This window comes from Grammomys surdaster, unplaced genomic scaffold, assembly GCF_004785775.1.
Source record: "Grammomys surdaster isolate TR1022 unplaced genomic scaffold, NIH_TR_1.0 375, whole genome shotgun sequence".
NCBI lineage: Eukaryota > Metazoa > Chordata > Mammalia > Rodentia > Muridae > Grammomys > Grammomys surdaster.
In genome coordinates, this window is record NW_021604794.1 from 22,757 (window position 1) to 47,428 (window position 24,672).

General features: G+C 44.3%; 1 protein-coding gene across 1 annotated transcript; it reads right to left on the reverse strand.

Moving 5' to 3' along the window:
• Window positions 1-1,491: 1,491 nt before the first annotated feature.
• LOC114632657 (fructose-1,6-bisphosphatase isozyme 2) lies at window positions 1,492-19,181 on the reverse strand. The gene is made up of 7 exons (XM_028781254.1): window positions 18,910-19,181; window positions 15,053-15,215; window positions 13,240-13,332; window positions 10,054-10,194; window positions 5,738-5,875; window positions 4,404-4,523; window positions 1,492-1,892 (listed from the first exon to the last, which is right to left on the reverse strand). Exons 1-7 carry the CDS (start codon window positions 19,077-19,079, stop codon window positions 1,698-1,700), a joined length of 1,020 nt encoding a protein of 339 aa, XP_028637087.1. The 5' UTR covers window positions 19,080-19,181; the 3' UTR covers window positions 1,492-1,697.
• Between the last annotated feature and the right edge of the window lie 5,491 nt (window positions 19,182-24,672).

The window sequence follows — 24,672 nt, forward strand, 5'->3', positions numbered from 1 at the left end:
TTGCTACTCTAGGGAAAAAGTTCTGAGTTTTCATTTTCAAGAAGCTATACAAGATTATATCCTTAAAAATGAAACAAAATTAAGTTGGCTTTCCCCCCCTGTTTTTGTCTAGTGTCTTATATGTAATTTATCTTGAAGACAGAAGCGAGTGGTATTGATATTCTAGGAGAAAGGTGCATGGTTCTCCCAGTTCTCAAGTCAGAATTCCACTCCAGTTGTGGTTTTGTTTGTTTGTTTGTTTTAGTATAGAATAGAGTTTATTCAGGGCACGGGGAGGGGAGTTAAGAGGGTAGTAGAGCCAGGTAGAGGCAGAGAGAGAGAGAGAGAGAGAGAAAGAGAGAGAGAGAGAGAGAGAGAGAAACAGACAGACAGACAAAGAGCAAAGAGAGAGAGGTGTCAAAGGGACGAGGGGACCGGGGAGCAAGAAGGCAAGAGATCAAGAGAGAGCAAGAGAGAAAGAGCTCCAGTTGTGATTTCTTCCTAAGATTTCCTATATTATGGTTGGAAAACACTAAATTGGAAAGTCCAAAATTTTTAAAGTGTGTATTAGTATGCTGTTGTGTACCTGCAAATACTTTACAAATTGAATTGTTCAATTAAATATATATATAATTGTTTGATTTTTAATATATATGAATATATAAATATATTCATATATATGTATGTATACATATACATATACATATATATATATATCCCAAGTTTATGCACATACATAGCAACTATCTTTCAAACAAATTGAGGTCTTAGAGGCATATACTTGTTTACTCTTGACACAAATTGATCAAGAGTGGAGCCATTTGACTAGCTTGACTAGATTTCTGTTAGACTCTAAAGCAGTGGTTCTCAACCTGTGGCTCCCGACCCCTTTGGAAGTCAAATGACCTTTTCATAAGAGTCACATATCTGGTATCCTGCATATCAGATTTTATATTATAATTCACAACACCAGCAAAATTAGTTATGAAATAGCAACATAATAACTTCATCGTTGGGGGTCACCACAACATGAGGAACTGTATTAAAGGGCCACAGCATTAGGAAGGTTGAGAGCCACTACTCTAGGGTCTCTTATACTATTTCCCCAAAAATGAACATGCAAAAGTTGAAAACTGTAAGCATTCGGTTTCAGTATAGACTCCAAGTCATATGTGGCTTGGTGGAAAGGTGGCCTCATTTTCTCTATTGTTGCTTGCCATTCAACTCACAGACTGAAAGGGGTTCAGTGAGAGACTCAGCATTTAGTAGCTTGAGATTCCTGATTCAAAACCTGCCCAACATAACCGGCATATGCATATGTATCTGCATACGTTATGTTTGTGGGCAGAGGAAGAGCCTAAGTTAAGCTTCATACACTCCTTGACTGATCCTGTGCCTTTTCCCTGGGGAGTGGGGATGGGTAGCCGCTAGCTCTGAGTTTGAGGAGTGGGAGTCCCTGGCCTATATTGCCCACTTAGATTGTTGTTCATGACAGAAGACACATGAAAAGAGTTCTTTTCACATTCATATTTTTATTTTAGCCCTTCAAACATACCTTTACCTCTGGCTTCTAACCCTGTCCTTAGCAGCAAGGCGCTGTTCTGAAAGTGACCTGTCTCCCTTGGCTTGTTTTCTTTTCCTCCCATCTCCAATTGATCATTCATCTAGTTTTTCATTTGACAAAGACAAAGGGAAGCGGGCTCATGAGTTCAGGCTCACTACCTGCCTGCCTGGTTTCTCTGCACACAGCTGAGATATTCTTGCACATCCTCTGGGGATCCCAGAATAAGGGGGACTCGCTGGTGAATACTCTCAGGCTTCACATCCAGTACAGGCTGGGTGCCTGTGGTTGCCATGCCTCCTGCCTGCTCGATGATATAGGCCACAGGATTGCATTCATACAGGAGCCGGAGCTGCAGAAGAAGAAAAGGGGATAGCCGTATACATTTTTCAAGTGGTCAGATACACCACAAGGCATGCCCCTAAATACTGACAGCAGTGTGAACTGCTGAGCTGTCTGTGTGAATCCTGGGTGTGAGTGTTTTCCTAGGCCCACAAGGAGCCTAGGAATGGGCTGTTACCCACCTCTGGGTTCCGTGGGCTAGTAACTTCTCAAGAGGCACCACTGACCAGGTTTACCTGAAGCAACATAACTGTCTGGTAACATCTATGCCTATGTGACATGCTTGGTTTTTCATTTGTTTGTTTTCTGGCATTTATGTATTTATTTATTTAATTTTGGTGTTGCTGCTGCTGCTATCTCAAAGATACAAACAAAATGTCTTCAGTCAAGGCTGAAGAGCCAGAGACATTGAAGACTCGGCAGGTTCAGACTCTAGGGGAAGTGACTAACAAGTCAACCAAACACTTAGGATGCCTTCCCCAGAGACCCTCACAGTAGCAGGCACCTGACAGAAGACCTAACACATATGAACACACCTGGGAGCTAATTTTGTCCCTGATTATCCACAGGAAGGACACTGGCAGCTACTCTGTCCTGACAGTTCAGCCAGGTGGAACTTTATCTTAGGTGCTTCTAGAGTTCGCTCTTTTGCTCCTCTCTTTCTCTGTCTAGGGGTCTTGAGGATAGAGAAGATTTGGACATTGGGCTATAAGTCAGACTATAAGCAGTTTGTCAATTCAGTTCTATTTTAAAAGCTCACCATTAGCACATGATGCAATTTTAAGGGCGAGGACCTCAGATACCTTGATTATATACAAGTAGCCTTCACCAGAAAAAAAATTCATGGTGCTTTGGGTCATGTGGTCTCCTTTTATTGGTAAGGGAGGCATTTAAGATCTATCACAGCCATATGAGTTGAGCACAGAAAACAGGGATGTGAGTGTGCGCATGTGCACATACACATGAACATGGACATGTGTGTATGCTATGCATGAGCGTGTGCATGAACATGTTCATGTGCATGTATATGTGCACATGTGCACACTCACATCCCTGTTTTCTGTGCTCATGTACAGGCTCATGCACACACACATAGGCTCATGCAGACACACACAGGCTCCTGCACACAGTGATGTGGTCACAGAGAGCTAAAACATGGAGATGGTGAATTGAGGGTATCTTCAGTCTAGATGGCAGTCATGACGCAGTGAACACATCTCTATCTGCCTGTGTGTTCAGGACACATTTATGTAATTATGTGTGGACGTTTTCAGGCTCATTCACAGTCATTCTAATAAACATGTCTGTGCTGGAATTAAGCAGGTGGAAAGTTTGAGTTTATTCAAGAGCATTACATCTTCTGCACAATCTCACTGGATCCTCTGCCGAGCTTTTCTTTCCTGTGGCCCTCTCGTGTAGACTTCTCTGTAATCATGAGGTCAGCAGATCGGTAAATGTGAGCTAAACACTCACAAAGAGAGGTGCCAGATACACAAACCTGTGTGTGACAGTCTGCATTCAAGCTCACAGACTGTCATAAATTTCTTATCTTCGATTTGAATCTGGTACTCCAATAATGGAAATCTCAAAAGTCAGCTTAGATGACAATGCATGGCTTCTCTATGATTTCTGTGGCTGGCCAAAATACAGATACATTTCTGTTGGCAGTTGTTGCCATGATAGAAGAATTTGGATTGTGAGACTCCCACTTGATAGTGGCTGTTCTCAATATTGTATCATAAAGTTGTTACTGGTTCTTCTGGAGGCTGCTTTTCTAGAGACAGGGAAGGGGATCTGAATAGACACCATTATTCACAATTCTTGTGGAGCTCAGGACACACACAAAGCCTCCAAAACAGGTGCAAAGACCATGCTTACAAAATATTTTTCTCTGGAAAATGGATTGATTCCTTGGGGTCAATGGTCCCAGGTCAGCTAGTGTTTATAAAAATCAGACACAGCTTGCAAAAGTGAGAGAGATATGAATGAGCCTGTAACTCTAGAGAAAGTAAGAGATGAGCACATGATTACAGAGAGATGAGCACCTGACTGCAGAGTGAGAAGAACACATGACTACAGAGATGAGCACGTGACTACAGGGAGAGATGAGCATGTGACTACAGCGACGAACACATGACTACAGAGAGCAAGATGAGCACCTGACTGCAGAGAGAGATCAGCATCTGACATCAGAGAGAGTGATATGAGCACGTGACTACAGAGAGAGAGATAAGCACGTGACTACAGAGTGAGATGAGCATGTGACTATAGCAAACAATGGACATGAAATCAGAGGAGGGGGTCTGCAAGACTCGCCAGTTGTAATCGTATCAGCCTTTCCTTCCTCAAAGCTACCACAGCTTCAAAACTCTCTGAAAGGAACAGACCTTACGTCTCTTCCTCTGTGATCTGAAGAACACGCATGCGCAGAAGCAGCTCAGTAGCCGTATAGCACACCAGGAGCAGAAAGATCCCCGTGGCTCACTGACTATCATGGCAGCCAGTGGACGCAGAAAGTTACCTTGCCATTAGGACTCTTCTGATTGGCTGGGTACATGAAGATCCCTCCATAGACCAGGGTGCGATGCACATCAGCTACCATGGAACCCACGTACCTGGCCCCATAAGGTGCACTGCCATCCTAAAGGGCAAAAAGGGAAGAGATCAGAACCATCAAGTTTAGCAGCTAGCCTACACCAGTGCCGGGGTTAGAAGCCAAAAGGGCCTCTGCGTTCCTGGGCCTGGAGAGATGCCTCAATGATTAAGAGTGCTGGGTGCTCTTCCAGAGGACCCGGGTTCCACTCCTAGCACCCAGATGGCAGCTCACACCATCTCCAACTCCAATTCCAAGGGAACCCAATTCCCTTTGTTGTCCTCTATTGGCACAAATCATGCAACTGGTACACAGATACACATGTAGACAAAACACTCATAAACATAAAATAAAATATTTTTAAGAATTATTCAAAAACTAAAGACCATGTGGGACAGAGAAGATAGCTAAGTTACGTAAGTGCTTGCATCCAGAAGTTCAATCTCCAAAACTCACATAAAATTGGGGTATGCAGATACATGCTTGGAATTCTAGTACCAGGGAGGTAAAGATTGGAAAATTCCATGGGATCACTGGCCAGCCAGCCTAGCCTCCTTGGCAAGCTCCAGACTGGTGAAAAAAAGATAGCATCCAAGGAACTGTGTCCAAGATATTTTCTGGCATAACTACACACACACACACACACACACACACACACACACACACAGCCCTCTATAAACACACACACAGAAAGACAAGGAAAGATTGTGTTGTTGAGCAGGTAGATATTTTTCTCTCCATTCTTCTCTATACTGTGAGGAGGTGTGAGGGCAGGGAACAGCTTAGTCCATCACTGCTTTTGCAAAATATATGCAAGGACCTGACTTGGAGCCCTGGCATCACAAACAATAATGACAACATGGGATTCCCCATGGTTAACAGCAAGATCATGATAAGATAGCCTGTAAACTGATATGATTATATTCCATCTTAAAGCACAGTGACTGGGTATTCAATATCTATCGATTACATCTGAGCAAACATGACCTGAGAGTGGTTCTGGCTGAAGTTATGAATTCTGAAAATGTGGCAGCTGACAAATTCCTAGAGGGACTGAATAGGGCAGTATTCATTTTAATATGTCACTTTCAGGTACAAAGAAGATTGATTATTTATGAAGAAGGGCAGAGTCCATCAGAGTTGTGCATATAAGAATTGGAAACCGTGGCATCAACCCCTTTAAAGAGATGAAGAAGTCACACACATAGCACATCACAGAGACAGACTGCTCCTGGCCAGTGGCCCAGGCTGTCTTCACTCACCTCAGGGAACTTCTTTTTCTGTACATACTCAGTGGTAGCAGCATCAAAATACTTGGCATAGCCCTCATTGAGGCTAAAAATTTTCCCTTTCTTCTTAATCCGGATATCTTTTTCCACTAGCACAAATTCTCCAAGAGCCTGAGGAGACAAGGGACTTGAGGAAGATGACCCATGCCAGGAAACAGAAGACAGTAGCACATCATACAACAATCAGAAGATGTTAGAAGACATCAGCCTGCTAGGAGGACCTGGGGCTTCCCTGAAGTCATCTGGAACCTGCCATGTGGTGTCTTCATAAGTGACAGGAAGAATAAGATGATATGCCATCTTCACAGAGGCCCAAGCAGTAATAAAATAAAGAATAAAACAAATCAAAGGAAAGAGGCCATGATCTTTTTCCTTTTCCTCCATGTTTTCAATGTCATTTCTAAGCAACCTAGTTAACCTAATCCCTAGGTTCTCTTCTCCAGTCTAATGACTTCAGTGAGCCAACAATGATAGAAAAAAAAAACCTACATAGATAATAGATATATACGGTTTTACTATTAGTTTGTGGTTTGAGTATTTTATGTTAATGGTTCTATCTTGAAACCCATTACTATTTCCTGGTTTCCTAGCCACTTCTACTGGAGAACAAAAAAGAAATGCCTCCAGTCCATTACTAGGTTCGTCCTACAAAAGGAGATAAATGACAAAAACAAAAAGAGCCCTCATAATTGTTAATAAACCTGTGCCCAATGCCCCAAGTCCCTGAAGAGCATCCCTCAAGCAACTCTCCACCTAGTTCTGGTTATCACCTCCCTAAGGACTGGTAAGGCAGGCATTGCATTAAACATTACTGTCTCTAGGACCTGGAAACCTGACCTGTGTTAATGCTGGTGACAAGAATATGAAGGACTGAGGTAAGGGTTCACAGCTGATGGCCAGGCTAGAAGCTGCCCACGGAATATTGGCTTTACTCCCCAAATATGTAAACAAAGCTATGCCAATCATGTCTGAAACAGGACAGAGACTAGAAAACTCAGCAACTGCAGAAATATCTATCTCTTCTTCTCTCCTGCCAAAGAGCAGTGAGTGAAGCTGCTTCCTTTTCAGTGAGTCTGTGTTCCCTAATGTCCCTGCCCGCAGGACACTAACTAGATGAAGATACTCAGTCCTGAATTTCACCCACATCTAGACAGCATCTCATTTAGAACTGACTTATTCCTCCTCAAATTCTCCCTAAGAATCACCAAGCGCTAAAACAAACCCACCCAGCTCCCTTTCACATCTCCATCCCCTTGCAAAGAAAGCCAACTTCTTTTTACTGTAAGTAAAATGTGCCCCTGGTAGTCGTTGGTTCCTGACATCAATCAGCCACTGTGGGCACCTTCACTTTGTGATAGTCTGATATTTATTGAATTCATCTCCTTTATGTGTGTGTGTGTGTGTGTGTGTGTGTGATCATGTATGTGTGAGGGGTGTTTGCGTGTATGCACCTGTGTGCTCATGTGTATGTATACCTGTGTGTTCATCTGTGTGTATGTGCACAAGTGTGTGTGTTTGTGTGTGAGGGTTGATTGTTCATGCGTGTGCACACCTGTGTATTCAAGTGCATGTGTGTTTCTGTGTACACACCTATATGCATGTGTGTACAGGCCCTTGTAACTTGACATACTATCTCTTACTTACAAACAAATTCCCTGAGGCTGGAGTTTGTTTCCTCAGTTGAGAGTTTAGTTAAAATATATGAATCCCTCTGTGCCTGAACAAAAGATTCAATCCAACAAAATCAAGTTATCAGCCTGCAAATCCTTGCATCCAGCAAGATCTGGCCTACCCACCAGAGAACAATCTTCTGTAAACTTTGCTGTAGAACCTGTTGGTCACTCTCGAGGGAATTACCATTTACAACTGACAAAGCTCCTTTGTAGCAGGATATTACCCCCCACCCCATCCCTGTAACATTTACAATAAACTCGGTAATTTGGGAGGAGCTAATGTGGGAGGAGTAATGAGAGGAAGAGGAGGAGCTAGGTGGAGAGAGATGTAGGAGCCATGGAGGACCATGCTTGTATCGAGAGCAGTCCTGGGTAACAGCTTATATCATAAGGTTAGATATTGGGACACACCTCTAATTGTGTGGGCATCTTGCTAATTGAGCATTGTCAAACATATAAAGCATTTGGATAATCTCTAATCATTAGAGTTTCATTTCTACCGGGTACCATGTGGATGGCAGGATGGTCTGGGCTCAACCTAGCCTTGTAGAGACAGCATGGGAGATTGGCAGAGCCATCTCCCATGCTGGCATCTCATGGGTGCAAGGGCTGGTACTTCTGCGCCAGCAGTGAGAACAGGCTGCCACTCGTGGCCTCAGGCTTTGCCTAGTTGGGAACATGATGCCCCATAAGGCAGATTGGGTGCCACAGATTTAAATATTAACTTTAACACTCCTTCAGTTTGAAGTCCTCATCTCAAAGAGTGCAAAAGCTTCATATACTTCTCATTGTGAAACTTATTTTCTGCGGTGCAGTGTGGCTCAAAGACAGATCTGGGAAGACTATGTTACGGTCTGTATCTCTTTCAGACACAGAGACAAGTTCTCATGCTGACCTCATGCTGACCTCTGTTCAGGCTGTCATGGCTCCAAGAGCAGAAGATTGCCTATTTGTCCCAGAGTCGGCTTTGTGTGTCCTAGGGCCTCCAGAACCTCTTCAGAATATGATCAAAGGTATCTGGCTTATAGTCAAAGGAAGAGGGTCAGAATTCAGCCAGTAACTAACATGATCCCAACAGGTTCTTTTCTGTCAATCAGTCACTCAATGCACCTTGTCTGCCTCCTCAGAAAACTGGAACAAGCAAGAATGATGGATGGTCCCTCATAGGGCTGCTTTGACACATGTGGGTGGAAATGGCTTAGAATAGGTGCCTCCCTGACACTTAAGTGGTGCTGTCTAACTGTAGGCTGGAATTGTAGAACAATTTTCAAAAGGATCATTCCCAAAGGTCATGTTCGTGAACCAAAGAATTTCTCAGGACTTTTCTTCTTCTTCTTCAAAAACAAAGGAGAAGCCAGGACATTAGCAAAGTGATACAGGAAGTGGGCTGGGTCTGCAGGATTGATAATGAAAAGCTTTTATATCTGAGAAGTCACTGGTAAATCATACAGTTGCCCCAGTGGCTGACTTTGGGATTTTCATCTGAGAGCCTTTATCACTGCTGTCTAGAGTGGCTCTTTGGAGTATTGAAGGCGTTCAATAAATATTTGCAATCCTGAGTTAAAGTGAAATGCTGAGTTTCCCACTAAAGCGAATTCTGGAGTCTCTGAAGCAGTCTTTCGTCATAATTTGGGATTTTTCATAAAAGCTCAACCTCTTCAACAAAGCACCTGGCCACTGATAGGTGAATCTCCTGTCATTTAAAGGAGAAATTTTATAATTTTGAAATATTTTTAAATGTTTTTCTCTGTTTTAATCTGCCCACCTCAGAAAAGCTTAGCCTTCCTTTTAAAAATTCTGCCTTTACCCAGCTTTTTCTTTCTTTGGTCAGGACTATGCTGTCATGGCTCTCATCTGTCTAGAGACCACGCCTCTTCCTTTCCTACTGCTGGACACTCTGTCATCATGAACAGTGAAGAGAATAACACAGTACTGGAAGGAACCATTTTCTAGCCACTCTCTCTACTGTGGAATTCCTGCACACTGGCGAAAATTCTCCAGGCTCTTGCTGTCCACAAGTGAAGCCACTACTCATGTGGGCCCTACTTTAATTAATATTTTAAGTCATGTAAAACTCCCTTCTTTCATTTATACTAGCCATGCTTCAAGTGTTCAGTCATCACAGAAGTGGAGTGGGAACCAGGGTACAGAACCCATCGTCTCACAGAAGCTTAAGAACAGGACTGCTCTAAGGATCTATGGTCTCATCTGGACATTGGTCTGGGACTGATACCTCTTGATACTCTCTAAACATGTAAATAGGGTGAATGCTTTGTGGAAAAGAAACTCTACTCCAGAAGCTATACAAAAAGAGACTGAATGTTTTCATCAAAAAAAAAAAAGGTAAATATCTGAAGAGGTAAATTTAACATGATTTATACATCCAGGACATTACATGGGACCCATTGGATTAAAAACAATTTTTTTTATGTTTCTGTTAAAACAATTTACTTATACAAAACATTGCATGAGGTCCTTTATATTGTGCATGATGGAGTTCTCTAACTCCAAAATCATGTACTCAGAATGACTGGGAAACTATTCCATGGAACAAGAATTCAAACTTAGAAGCTCATGGAGTCCTCAAGAACAAATGACGCTGTATTCAGTGCCTACCGGGTCCAGCATGAAGAGATCCACTCCTTGCCCTGTGGAAAGAGCCACCAGGGTTGCACTGCCATACAGTGCATAACCCGCAGCCACGATATTGCGGCCAGGTTGCAAGGCATCCTTCTCAGAAGGCTCATCCTCTGTGGTCTGTGGAAGAAAAGAAGAAATGCACAGTGCGTTATTGTGCCTGGAGAGCCCTTCTTTCACCAGGAGCGGCCCCTCCGAGCTCTGTAAGGAATTTTTCAAAAAGCCTGTAGCCTTCCCTTGTTTTGCCTATTGTGATTGTTTTTCACACATCTCAGCTAGTAAGCATCGCCAACCCTTCTCCTTGAAAAGAAAGTTGAGATATGATCTTTCATCTCCACCTACTTGGCTGCTGTTGTGCACTGGGTATGAAGCGTCCTTAGTTCCAAAGGCTCATATGTAAGGTAGATGCTTGATCCACAGTTGATGGAACTGTTTGGGAACATTCTGGAAACTTTACAGTGTTGGACAGTACATCTTCATTTGTGTGTTTGCAGTCTACCTTTTCATTAGAGACATGAGAAGACAGGCACAGAGGAAGGAGGCCACTGACTGGGGTTATGACTTTGATGGCTCTCTCTTACCACTCTCTATGTCTCTCTCTGGCTCCTGTCCCCCATCACATGAAGAATCTTCTCCACCATACACTTCCACCATGATGATGTCTGTCCCAGTGCATGGGACCAAGTAACCATAGATTGAACCCTCTGAAACCTACAGCCAAGGCAAAGCCTTCTTCCTCCCTGTGAAGGTATTCATCCTATCAAGAATTTGATCACCACGGTGAAAAGATAACACAGCCACTTCATGTTTAAACCATATATTTTGAAAAATTCATGTTAGTGGTTTATGGGATGCTGCACAGTGGACAAAATGGGGTGACAGTGTAAGTCTGTACCCACTTCCTGGGACTGAGGCAAAGACTTAGCCCAGATTTGGTGGTTGTCAACTCAACATATCTTGGAAGAAAGAACTTCAGTTTGAAGAAGTGTCTCCATCATATTGGAATGTGGGCATGTCTAGGGGATGTTTATTTGACTGTTAACTGATGGTGGAGGACCCAGCTCGCTGGGTGTGACACTATCCCTGGGCAGGCGAGCTTGGGCTATATAAGGAATATAGCAGAGCAAGCCAGGTGGGTGAACCAATAAGCAGTATTACCCTATGGTCTGTCTAAATTCTATTTTCTGTTTTGTTTTGTTGTTGTTTTTTGAGACAGGGTTTCTCTATATAGCCCTGGCTGTCCAGGAACTCACTCTGTAGACCAGGCTGGCCTCGAACTCAGAAATCCACCTGCCTCTGCCTCCCAAGTGCTGGGATTAAAGGCATGCACCACCACTGCCCAGCTATTATTTTCTATCTCCAGGGTCCTGACTTGAGTTCCTACCTTAACTTTCCTCAATGATGGGATGTAAGATGAAATTATCTCTTTCCTTCACAGTTGCTTTTGGATTGTGTTTTGTCACAGCAATAGAAAAGCACCAGAAGCAGGATGCAGAGAAGATTCATGTCCAAAGAACCCACACAGAAAACCACCTAAGTATACAAATGGGTGCCTCACCTCAAACTGTATTGCCTACTTTCTTTCTTCTTAGAAACAAAGCCCCTTTGATTCCTTGTCTCAGTATCACTTACTCTGGAAACACTACGCTATTTTTGCTCCATGTGATTGTCTCCTGCTCCTTTGGGAGTTTGTGATCTAGAAATGACACAAGGAAGTCATGTGTGGAGGCTCCATTATGTGAGTGCAGACCAGTAGTGTCCGGATTGTGAAGGCTGATGTGGAATTTATGGTCATGCCAGATGGTTGCTGGGCAACCCTTAGGATTTCCTCTGGCATTAACCTTGTAGGGTTGACAGAACAGTCCCAAGATTACAGTAGCCCCCAGAATCTCTATGTTGTATTACAGAGCAAAATGAATTTTGCCTGGGGCTATAGATTTAAAATAAAGAGATGACCCTGAGTTGTCTGGATAATATTAGCCCAGTCTAATCAAATGAAAGCTTGAACTCACTCGGCTCTCAAGGGCAAGTCAAGAAGACTGAAGTAATGGCAAGGAGGAGCTATCTTAGAGATTCTGAGAGAAAGCCCTGGGACCTTTGTGAACTTCAAAAATGAACAAGTCACAGACCAAATTCAGGCAACTTCCAGAAGCTGAAAAGGGATCCTAGCAAAGAGAGAAATTCTTCCAATGTACTAAAAACGGAACTGAACTCCACCATCAACCTAAACTCACATTAACCTAAGCTCACCTGGAAGCAAATTCTTCCCAGTCCTCCCTTCAGCTTGTAGATACGGAAAAACTCATCAGATTGGCTGGTTTATAGGCCCTAAGTAGATAAAGCTGGCAATCCTCTGACTTAGTATAGAGATAATCAATAGGTATTCCAAGCCTTCTTTGATTTAGTGAAAAGATAATCAACAGACATTTTAACCCTGCAAGAGGCTTAAATTACACAGCAGCAACAGAAAATTAACAGTAAGCATTGAGTCTCACTAGGAAGTAGAGCATGTGTGTGCTCAGAGCCTAGTGAAGGTGGAATATCGCTATGATTGCTCATGGTAGCACATCCCTGTAACTCCAGCATCCAGGGGCTTAAGGCAAGAATATTGTAAATTCAAGGCCAGCTAGAATTACCTAATAAGACCCCGCTTAAATAAATAAATAGAATAAATAAAATCTTCTAATATCTGAAACTTTTTAAGTACCAATATGAGTTCATGCATGGTAAATTCTATACCTGACCCTGGGTTGCAGTCTAGAGTACTCTAAAACATATATAAAGTTACATGCAATTGATAGGTACACGATCTATGAGGAACACAAGTGAGTTTTGTGCTCATCCCCAAGACAACTCATTATGTATTTGCAAAAATTTCAAAATCTGAAATCCCAATAGTTCTTAGCATTTTTGATGAAGGATATTCAGTTCCATCCAGACAATCAGAAGGTGGTCCCAATGGGACCCCTGCCATTTTTCTCTCCCAGGGGAATACTGGAATACTTTTCCCAGGGAAAAGGTAGATGGAGATTCCCAATGAAGAATGCAAGATGGGGGGAAGGGAGAGAGGTGATTCTGGGGTTAGTGGGTGGAAGAAAAGATAGGACTCCAGGCTCTGTTTTCAGACTAGGAGCCAAGTGGAAAGATGCCAGCCTGTCTACTCACCTTTCTGTAGATAGCAAATATAGTTCCGATGGAGGCCAGGCAGTCAATGTTTGAAGATCCATCCAGTGGGTCAAAGCAAACCACATATTTCCCCTAAATCACAGAGAGAAAAGCACCCAGTCAGCACAACTACCCACTGGCACCCACATATTTCCCCTAAATCACAGAGAGATAAGCACTCAGTCAGCACAACTACCCACTGGCACAATTGTATGTTAGACTGTATGTGACTGATGTCTGTCCCAACAAGAGATTTAGTTAGACCCATGGGCCTTCCGTTTCTGCAATGCCAAAAGCCATTGCTTATGGACATAGCTCAACAGGTTATTTGTTATGTGTCTGGGGTAAGCTGAAAAATAATACACTAGCTATCACTTCTGCAAGGCTCAGATGGTAGAACTGATCAAAAACAAATGCTCTATAGGTGACCTAAACGGGTGAGTGGATAGAAAGTAGACAGAGCTAAAATCTGATGATAGACCAGACAGTGATTAAGGAAAGTGGGCACACAGAGAATTAGGGAGAAGAATGCTAGACAAGCAGATATTTGAGTCCCCTGGCACAGAAAGTGGGCTAGCATATATTCAAGAACTAATACGGAGTCAATCATAGTTGAAAGAGATGTGTAAGAGCCGCTGTAGTTGAAGTTTAAAGCTGAAAATAATAGAGGTTATGTGGTTTGTGTCAGACAGGTGAAAAGGGCTTAATAAACTTGATTTTATCTTTTTAGTTCTTCTACCAATTACAAAGAAATAGCCCTATCCTTAATTCCCAATGAGTATGACAAGGGACAAGTAGCTCAGCACACAACACAGTGCTTGTTTTTCGCTTCTCTCTTGCTGTGATAAAACACTCAGATCAAAACCGGCTTTGTGGGGGGAGTTTATTTTCATTTATACCTCCAAGGTCACAAGTCATTACTGAGAAAATCCCAAGTTAGGAACCCAAAGCAGAAACTGAAGCAGAGACATGGAGGAATGTTGCTTAACTGGCTTGAAATCCTCGTGGCTTGCTCAGCCTGCTTTCCTGTACAAGTCAGGACCACCTTCCCAGGGATGGCACAGCCCATGGTAGGCTGGGCCCTCTCACATCAATCATAAATTAAGAAATCCCACAGACCTGCCCCCAGGCCCATCTGATAGAGGTAGTACCTCAATTGCGACTCTCCCAGGTGACTCTAGTTTGGGTCAAATTGACACAAACGAATCAGAAAAATATTATGACTGAATGTTGGCTGAATTTATGGCCACCAGTAAATTTCAGTCTTTAATAAGTCGCTGTGAATCTGCTGAATGTAAACCCTCTCTGTGCACTAGCAAACTCTGCCAAGAGCACAGGATTATCATGGAGTGTTCTCTGGATTAGTCTGTTTGCCAGGCTAATCTTTTTGGAAAAAGCCACCCCCTCCAAGGAATCATAGCCCTCTTCAGTACAAGGGTAGTGAAGGCCATAGATAAGAAATCCTGGGGGTGGGGGTGGGGCGGAGACTGCATCAGACTGAATCAGAGTACAGCTCTTGTCAAGACTTTCCCAAGTAAACCCTCCCTATTCCTGGACTCTACAAGTCCAAGTTTATCAAAATGATGCCAAGGCCTGTTTAGTGATGCACTAGATGACATACACTCACCCAAAAGGACATGAGACCACATACGATTTCCAACTAAAGAACGGAGACGTGCTTTGTTTCCAGAAAACAATCATCGCAAAATAGAAGACACTCCGAGAAAAAAGTCTAAGCAAAATAGCCCGTTCCCTCAGCCCAGTAGCACCATCTACTGCTAATGGGAGGTACTGCAACCTGCCTTAGACTCACCCTCCTCTCCTTGGCTGTGATCACCGCCTCTTTATTCTCCTCAGAGACAAGCACACAGGTGCTGTAGGAGGACTGAAGCATGTTGATGACCAGGGAATTGGATAGCACATCCAGTTTCTTCACCTCATCTCCTGTCACATTCACGCTTCCCGCAATCCCGTACCTAAAAAGACACAGTAGATTATGTCACTGAAGGAGTCTTAACCCCAGCAAAGAATATGCGGAGCCCAAACCAACAGTACACTTACCCTTCTCTCCCACGCTTCTTCTATCTCCAAATTATAAATATATAGGGAGTGTGCTATGATTCAAAGCAGTGATATTCAATGTTACTTTCTTTACATCTTGGGGACATTGTCATGTCACCTTAGTCTTCCAAGGAGGTTAACCAGATTCAGCCTCATTAAAATGCAGACTCCTGCTTGGCACTGGCAGCTAAAGGGGTCAGGAGAGCCCCTAAAATCAGACACATCGTGATAATTAAGGATACCAAAGAGTGAATGATCATAGCTTTTCTATACTGACTGGAACATCAAGCTTTAAACTCAAACTTCTCTATAGGGGCTTGTGTTTTAGAGCCATAATATTGATGATCTCACACTTCGAGCCTTCAGGGTGTCCCCAATAACTTAGGTCTCATCTCACTCTGTGCTGCTTTAATTTTGTCAATTTGAACCAAATTAGAGTCATTAGGAAGAGGAACCTCAACTAAGGAGTTGCTTCATGAGACTGGCCTGTGGAAACGTCCATTCTTCCTTATTACTGACTGATGTGGGAGGGCCCAGCCAACTATGGATGGTGTCACCCCTGAGCAGGTGGTGCTGGGTTAAATCAGGCTGAGTGAGCCGTGAAGAGCAAGTCAGTGAACAGCATTCTCCGTGGCTTCTGCTTCAGTTCCTGCCTCCGGCTCCCTGTCTTGAGTCCCTGTTCTGATTCCCAACCCATGATAGCACGCTGTAAGATGAAATAAACTCTTTCCTCCTCCAAGTTGCTTTTGGTCATGGTGTTTATCACAGCAATGGGGAAGCTAATTAACCCGCACTCAGACCCGGGTCCTTACGTGGGTGTCAGGCATGGTGGCACATCACATATCCTCAGCATGGATATGCTTCCACGCTAGCAGCAAGACTGTCAAGTCCTGTCTGGGCTGCTCCAACTCCACCAGCATAAACACCCTGTTTCTTCTGGCCCCCGGGTAGCTGTTCCTCTCCTTATCTCTGGTCCTGCCATCCTGAGAGTGTGCTGCCTCATACCTACCTTCATAAGTTTCTCAAGAGCCCTCCATGTCCCTTCTATACACCAGCACACCTCGAGATGTCCTCATGATGGCGCAAGACTCCTTTCTGCGTCATCTACTTGCTAAAGACAAGGGCCAAGTCTTGCAACCTGTATTCCCATGGTACACGAGCAATAAATGTTTGGTGAACTATGGAGAAGGGTGGGCAAAAAAAAAAAAACCCATTTAACCTCTCCTCTCTATTTTAATTCAATTTATTGGTTGAAGAAATCCTCAGGTAATGTGAACAGGTGGCTCTAGTTGAGAGCTTATGGATGCTAACCTCCATAAAAAGCATCCGCTCTTCTCCCTGACTGACGGCCTCCCCTCCCGCTTTAGTCCCATCCAGAATTTGATGTGTGGTATGATGACCTCAAAGGCTGTTACCCCTTGGTTCAAAACAGCAGCATGTAAGCAAACAGTGAGAACAATTAAATTGGATTTCTCGGCATCGGGATCACAGCCTTATACGTAAGCAGCTGCTGCTGGGGAAAGAGCTGAGCAAACGTGTACAGCCTGCCATCTACCGGCCATGTGCGTGAATGCTGCCCAACACATCTGTGAACCACGATGTCCTGTCACGATGCCAAAAGACTGGACACAGCTGTATGGGACAAGGCCAGGACACCTGCAGTCCCTGTCTCACCAGCCGTGGCTGCTTTCTGTGTGAGGAGGGTAGGATTTTCCCACTATGAAGAGCAGGTCCAGAGACCTAGGACCATCTTTGACAGCACTTCGGGGGTGAGTCTGCCACCTAGTGGTCAATCACTACATAGGCCAGCCTTTAAATTTCTTGAATGATCTCAGAACCATGGTAGCTAGTAGTGGGGCATTTCTTCGGTATTTATCACAGGGTCTGGCACTGTCAGAACCATAGTCACAATGACTTACTAACCCTTATAACAGATCTTTGCGTTAAAACTGTTAGTACCGCCAAGATTTACAAACACGGAGGTCTTAGCGAGAATAAATCATTGTCCACAGCCACAAGGTTAAAAAAAAAAAAAAAAAAAAACAAGTTAAATAAACCACTTAACTATCTAGCTATCTATTCTGTAAGGGCTCTTAGTCAGATGGTGAACCACTGCAAAGCAGACTGTGGCAGATACATAAGGAGCCCTCCCAAGACAGTTGTCGTGGGGCAGAGAGGCCTGCACGGAGGAGAGGTAAATGTGTGGGCAAAAGTCCTGCGTGGTCACAGGAAACCGCCCTAATTATAGCAGAGCTGGAACACAAGAACAGCAAAGATGCTATCTAATGTTACTCGGGGATGATCGTCACACATGCAGGCACTTCACATTCTGGAAACCGCTTCTTCTTTCTCTCCTCCTCCTCCTCCTCCTCCTCCTCCTCCTCCTCCTCCTCCTCCTTCTCTGTTGTTTTTCATTCATTTATTTAATTATACAGTTTACATCTTGACCACTGCCCCCCTCCTCCTGGACCCCCTTCACAAATTCCCTGCCCCATCTCCCTCAGCTTCTCCCCTGGGAGGCGACAGCGCGCCCCCCCCCCCCCCCACCCCTGTATCCCCCTACTCTGGCACATCATCTCTGCAGAGCTAGGCATATCCACTTCTACTGAGGCCAGACAAGGGAGTGCACTTAGGGGAATAGATTCTACAGACATGTAACACCTGTAGGGACAGTACCTGCTCCATGGAAGCATGTTCTTAAAGGCAGCAAGCGCTTGGCCATTCTTACCAAATGAGGTAATCACACAGTTAAGGGAAAGCACAGGCAGGGGAAAGAGTCAATCATCTTTAACTTGGGTCCTACTACCTAAACACTTGCATAGTAAGCTCTGTGGTGGTTTTATGATTGCAATTATGAAATTAATGCCGTCACAGTCTGGGAATAAAGGCACCATGCGGTTGAGAATAGACATTTTAAATAGGTAGATTTTGCTGGCTCTTCTTCGGGGATTTTCTCCATCACACACCCCCAAAACATATATGCCCCTTCAACTTCAGAGAGTCCCTTCACTGGAAATACTACAATCAAAATGGAAGTCCAAAGGAGGTGATTTCTCTTAATCGTGCCTTAAAACCAGATTCCTGGCTATGGCCACCAGCCATTGCAGCATGAGCATGGCCCCACTCTGCAATAGAGAACCAAGCAAAGGTGTTTTGCTCTGCCCGGCCCAGCCCAGACTGTCGAGATTTCTGAACACCACATGAAGATGAAGAAAATTGAACCAGGTTCTTTTCATGACAGCCAAGGCCCTGTAAATCTGTGTTCTGGTTATTTCTACCCCACATGTCATGACAACTGAACACATTTTAAAGTCCCAGTAAGAATCTCTCTGTGCAAATATAAGTAATGAGAATTCAGTATAGGTTTTGAGGCAACAAACTATAATGTTACCATTATACTCTGTAGTAACCAGTAATCACACTTCTCTCTGGAGTTTGTTGCAAAGCAGTTTTCCCCTTTCCTGGCAAAACATGCTAAAGGCTGCTTTATCAAAGCAGACATAAGCACGAAAAGCAAATTAGCTTTGGACCCAGTTTCTACCGCAAAATGCCTGTCTGTAGCTTCCACACCCTGATTAGGGTTGTCTGCGCATGCTCTCTAGGACTTACAGGTTGGCCAGGCCGGCCTTGCGCACAGCGGAAGAGATGGCTTTGATGGCAGTCAGCATAGAATTGAGCAGCTGGGTGAGTTCTCCAGTCCCTTTGGCCTGTCGCCCCTTTTCCATAACGTAACGGGTCAGGGTCAGCATGTCTGTCTCAAAAGGGCTTCTGTCCGTCATTGTGGCAAGTAAGACCTGAAAGCTCCCCTTCCCCTTGTAAGAATCCTTGTTCTTCCAAGGCAGCAGCTTCACAGCCTACACGTTGAAGACACACCTCCACTTGACTGTGCCAAGGTCCAAGGGAAAAGAGCCCCAGCCCACGTGACTCAGATAGCTGGGCAAACCCTCAAGGAAACTTCCCTGGCCTCTGTGATGGTGGCAGTGCAACAAGCAGGCTATAAAAAGAACAGCGCTGCAGGGAAGGGCTGGCCTCATTCTCTATTCCTGATTTTGTTGTTTTGTTTTATTTTGTTTGGTTTGGTTTTTTTTAAGATCTCAAGAAGCCAGGATCAGCCATAGGTGAGAGAAGACTAGCTAATAAAAATGACCCACAAAATCCTCTTATTGGAAATCAGAGGGTTTTCTGCAGAGAGCTGCCGCTGGGCCTCATTCTGCACGGTTGTGACTCTCAGATGGCATATTGGCAGATTCTTTATCTGGGGCATAGGTCACATAACAAACTATTGGCAATCCCAGGATGACTGTAACAAGAGTTCTTTCAGACTTAATTCTATTAAGCATAACTGGAGGGATGAGGAAGATATTACATTCCTAGCAAAGTCACAGGGTTGATTTGTCAGTTTCTCTGGATTTTTATTTTAAAAACTCTTTAAAAAAAAAAAGATTTATTTATTTCACTTATATGAGTACACTGTAGCTGTCTTGAGACATACCAGAAGAGGGCATCAGGTCTCATTACAGATGATTTTGAGCCACCATGTAGTTGCTGGGAATTGAACTCAGGACCTCTGGAAGAGCAATCAGTGCTCTTAACTGCTGAGCCATCTCTCTAGCCCTTAAAAACTCTTTATTTGAAAAGAAACATCAGGACTGAAGAGATGGCTGAACTGTTAGGAGCACTGGCTGCTTTTGCAGAGGACCTGGTTATAGCACCCACTTTTACTCTAGTTCTAGGAGATCCAATGCCCTATTCTGTCCTCCAGGACACCAGGTATGTAAGTGGTGTACATGCATACATGTAGGAGAGCTCTCAGACACACTAAATAGTCTAATAAAAATGCTTAAAGAAACACTTGTTTAAAGAGTGTCCTAGAACTACTTAGAACTGACCATGTTCTGTTTCTGTGAAATCCTAGCGTTCTCTGACTGCAGGCAGACCTGGTTCCGGGGCCCCAGGTGGCTACCCGCTATGTGGATTAATTTGAGAGTATTGCTAAACTCTTAAAGCCTTGATTTCCTCATAAATTCAGACAACTGGTGGAGTGGCTCTAAGTATTAAAAATCAGTTGATGTGCCTGGTATTAAACTTGGTGTCTTAGAAACCGATATCCTTCCAGCTCTTCATTGTACATAGAACTATAACTAAGTATACATATAAATAATTTCATATATCTCTGCCTACTTAGAGAGCTGAGTCAGGAGAATCCCAAGTCTGGGCAATATATCAAGACTCTATATCAAATAAGCCAATCCATAAAACTGAGGACATGCACACTGCCTTACGATTTTATATCTTCCCTTGATAATTATTTCAATTAAATTTGTTTGGTGGGGCTGGTGAAATGACTCAGCAGTTAAGAGAACTGGCTGCTGTTCCAGAGGTTGTGAAGTTCAATTCCCAGCAACTACATGGTGGTTCACAACCAACTATAAAGGTAACTGATGCCCTCTTCTGGCCTGCAGGTGTACATGCAGACAGAACACTCACACATTAAAAAAAATGGTTTTGTTATTTGTTTTTTGTTTTGTTTAGCTACAAATCATAGAAAACTAAGAGCAATTTGTACATGAGTGTGTTTTAGTTTTTATCTCAGACAGTGAGATTTCGCAGGCTGTGACTGTTACATCCTTTCAGGTAGTCAAAAGTCCCTTTGAGAGCACATTCTGAGGCTGGAAGGATGGCTGGATGACTGGATTAATTGGTGAAGTGCTTGCCACGCAAGCCTGAGGATCTGAGTTTGTATTCCTTAGCACTTACGTTAAAACCCAGACATATTGGAGTACAGCTTTGATTTCAGCTCTGGGGAAGAGACAGGGGCAGCAGATCCTTGCTGGCCAGCCAGTCTATTTGAATCAGTAAGTTCAATGAGAGACCCTGTGTCAAAAAAAATAAAGAAAAACTGCCTAATGTCAAGTTCTGACCTATACACAAAGCTGCATTTAAAGGGTAGAAGTTCAAGTTGCCCAAGTGGCTTGAGACAGCAGCTGCTGGCCTTTATGCAAATGCCAAAGTTCTTCCAGGGTACACGACAGAGTGGAAACTTATAAAGCGGCCACAGTTGACAGTCTGGATGCTGGGAGACAGCTGCCCCTCCTAGGTATCTCAGGACTGCTGACATATTAGTGACAGAGGACCTGGCTGTGTTCCATGAAAAACCCCAAGTCTGAGTGCATCAGGACAAACGGACCCTGGAATGGTTAAGGCTTGCTCATTGGGCAAGGCCGTCCACCAGAGACCTGGACATAGAAATACGTTTCTGGAAGATTGTCTGAGGACCCTTCCTGTTGGCAAAACTGCTTTATCTCATTCTGTTGCATGATCCCAGCACCCTTGCATGTGGCACCTTTGGGGTACCTGCTCAGTCTGTGAGCAATCTCTCAAGCAGGCGGCACTCACCTAGATGCACAGGAAGAGTCTTGGAGGCCCAGCAGATGAGGTGGGTGAGAGCTGCCCCTCATAGGTGTTACAGGACCACTGACACATTAGTGATGTGTCCCATGGCATATAGTTGATGTGTGCCCGTTTCCCAGTTCACAGCTACCTCTGCCTCCCACCACTATTTGTGGAGTCACAGGGACCCTTCTTCATCTCAACACTTCATGGAAACCAAAAGCTGCATCCTCATAAAGGGGTGTCCTCTGAAGAGAATAGCCCCATGGAGGAAGAGTGCTCTCTGGGCTGTCACACAGGGGCTTTGTGATACGCTGTGGGAAGATACTTCCCAGGCCTGCAGTACAAAGGCACAAATCAGGTTATTTAAAAGACAGAATGTGCAGTTGGGGAGATGGCCATGAAAGCACAAGGACCTGAGTTCCAGCCAGAGTGCCCCGGTAAGAGCCAGATGTGTGGCCTGCAATACCAGCACGTTAGAAACATAGGCAGGATTCCAGGGGCTCCTTGGATGGCCAGCCTCCCTGTCAGTGAGCTCTGGGTTCAGTGGGAAGCCTTGTCTCGTAAAATAAGATAGGGATCACCTGAGAAAGACATGGAGCACCAATCTCTGGTCTCCATATGTGTGCATACCATATACAGTACACTCAAACACATGTGTCCACTCACGAACACACACACACACACACAGAGATGTATTGTTACACACAACACACCCAACGATCCAGGAAATTCTTTTACCATTTTGAAGGCCCAAAGCCCAGAACCAAGGTGTCCATGCTTCCTTTGAAAGCTCTGGGGAGTGTACTTCCTTGTCTCCTCTGGCTTCTGGTGCATTTCTTGGTTGCCATGGTTTGTGGCATCACTCTGGCCTCTGCCTCCATGGCCATATGGTAAGGTGGCTAACTGTAGTCAGTCATCTACTACATCTGAAACTAACTAAACCCCAAGCATCTGGGCAGACCTGGGGAGGATTTTTCTTGGATCGTTTGAGGTAGGAGGCCTACCCTAAATCTGAATCATTTGAGGTCAGAAGACCCACCCAGTATGCAGACCATACCTTCTGGAGGCCAACCACATAAGACGTAGAAGGAGGAAGTACATCAGTCAGGCTGAGCCATTCCTTTGCTGGTGTTCGGACATACTTCTTAGGAACGCCAACATAGTTTTGCAGCTCTCTAGGACCTCCCTGGGATTTTTAGCACCAGATTGGGACTGTTAAAACATCCAGTCTCGAGCCAGGCAGTGGTGACACACTCCTTTAATCCCAGCATTTGGGAGCCAGAGGCAGGCGGATTTCTGAGTTCGAGGCCAGCCTGGTCTACAGAATGAGTTCCAGTAAAGCCAGGACTACACAGAGAAACACTGTTTCGAAGCACCCCCCCCCCAATAAAAAAATAAATAACCCCCCCCGTCTCAAAAGTTAAAAAAAAAAAGACATCTATTCTCATAGAATAGATATTTGATCATTAGCCTTTCTGCTGGAGACAGTCACATCCTGTAACACCCCCTCCTGCTGTATGTGTGAGCCCCTTCTGTCGCTTGTGTTTCCTTAGAGAACCCTGACTAACACATCCTTCCTCTATGTGATCTTATAAAGACACTTCTTGCATTTAAGGCCTTCCCATGGGGTCTAGGATGAGCTCATCTCAAACTCGTCAGCTTAATCACATCCATAGTGACCCTTCACCCAGATAAGGTCACATCTGCCAGTCCCAGAGATTTGAATGTGAACATATATATCCTTGAGATGGCACCAACTACAGGCATCTGAAAATGAATCTGAATCCTGGGGCCGAGGATCAGGCTGCAGTTACTCCTGTTCCATCTAGTGCTCAGTCACATACACTGTGTGTTAACCAGCCTTTGTTGGCAAAGCCAGAGCAGGAAGGGCTTCCAGTCATATCAGATGGATGCCTTCTTGCATACACACGATGGATGCGCCCTCTACTGGTTTGCTACGTGATTTAGGTTGGAAGATAAGAGGCCTATCTATGAAAACTCTAAAAGCAAACCCAGTGGAGCCTCCTGAGGCTTCCTGCTCCTGCTGATACTGAAGAAGTCATCAGAGAGCCCTGGCAGCCTGGGTGTGAGGGGAGGTTTCAAGGGCTGTTTGCAGAGGAGATGCTGTGTGTTTGAAAGTAGAAGGGTCACCCACTTCAGGGCAAGACCACTCTGTAGAAACTAAGTTTCCATGCATTTTTTATGTGATAGGGAGTGTGTATCCAAGGACTGCATCTAAAAACCTTCAAGGCTGAACCTGAGACTGGTGTTTGTGCTGTTATTGCTCTGGAGCCTGCCCCTGGCTCAGGGCTACATACAGAGGGATGTGCCCAGAGAATGCAAACAAGCATTCTTGAAAACATTCCATTAACTCAACCCACCTCCCAGTCAAAAGACACCAGGTGGGACACACAGACAGAAGAAGAGAAAGGGAATCTTTTCTTGCTCTGCTGGGTTTCACTGTGGTATTGGGGTGTGCGTTTCTGGATGCTGCACCTCTTCGGGTGCTATAAGACTGTTGAAAGACAAGTGGAGGATGAAGAGATAGTCAAGCACTTAACTTGGACGCCTGGGGAACCAAGTTCAAATTACAAAATCTATTATTTAAAAAATAAAATTAAAAATTAAAAATAAATGGCACCCGAGAAAACAACATCTGAAGTCATCCTCTGTTCTCTCCACCTGCACAATACAGATATGAGTGCACAGTGCCACACTGCAAATGAACACACACACACACACACACACGGAAACGGTACTTTTTGAGTCTGGAGGTTTTCTGGAGAGGATCAGCCACACCTGGAGTCAGAGAAGTACTAGGATTTCAGTTTGGTCAGCAAACAAAAACAAACCCAAGGCAAATTTCCTGTTGGAAGAACATGAAATCAGTGGAGTGTTCCATTCAAAGGTGGTGGGGGGAACACATTTTAAACACACACACACAGAGGGAGAGGGAGGGGGAGGGGGAGGAGGAGAGGG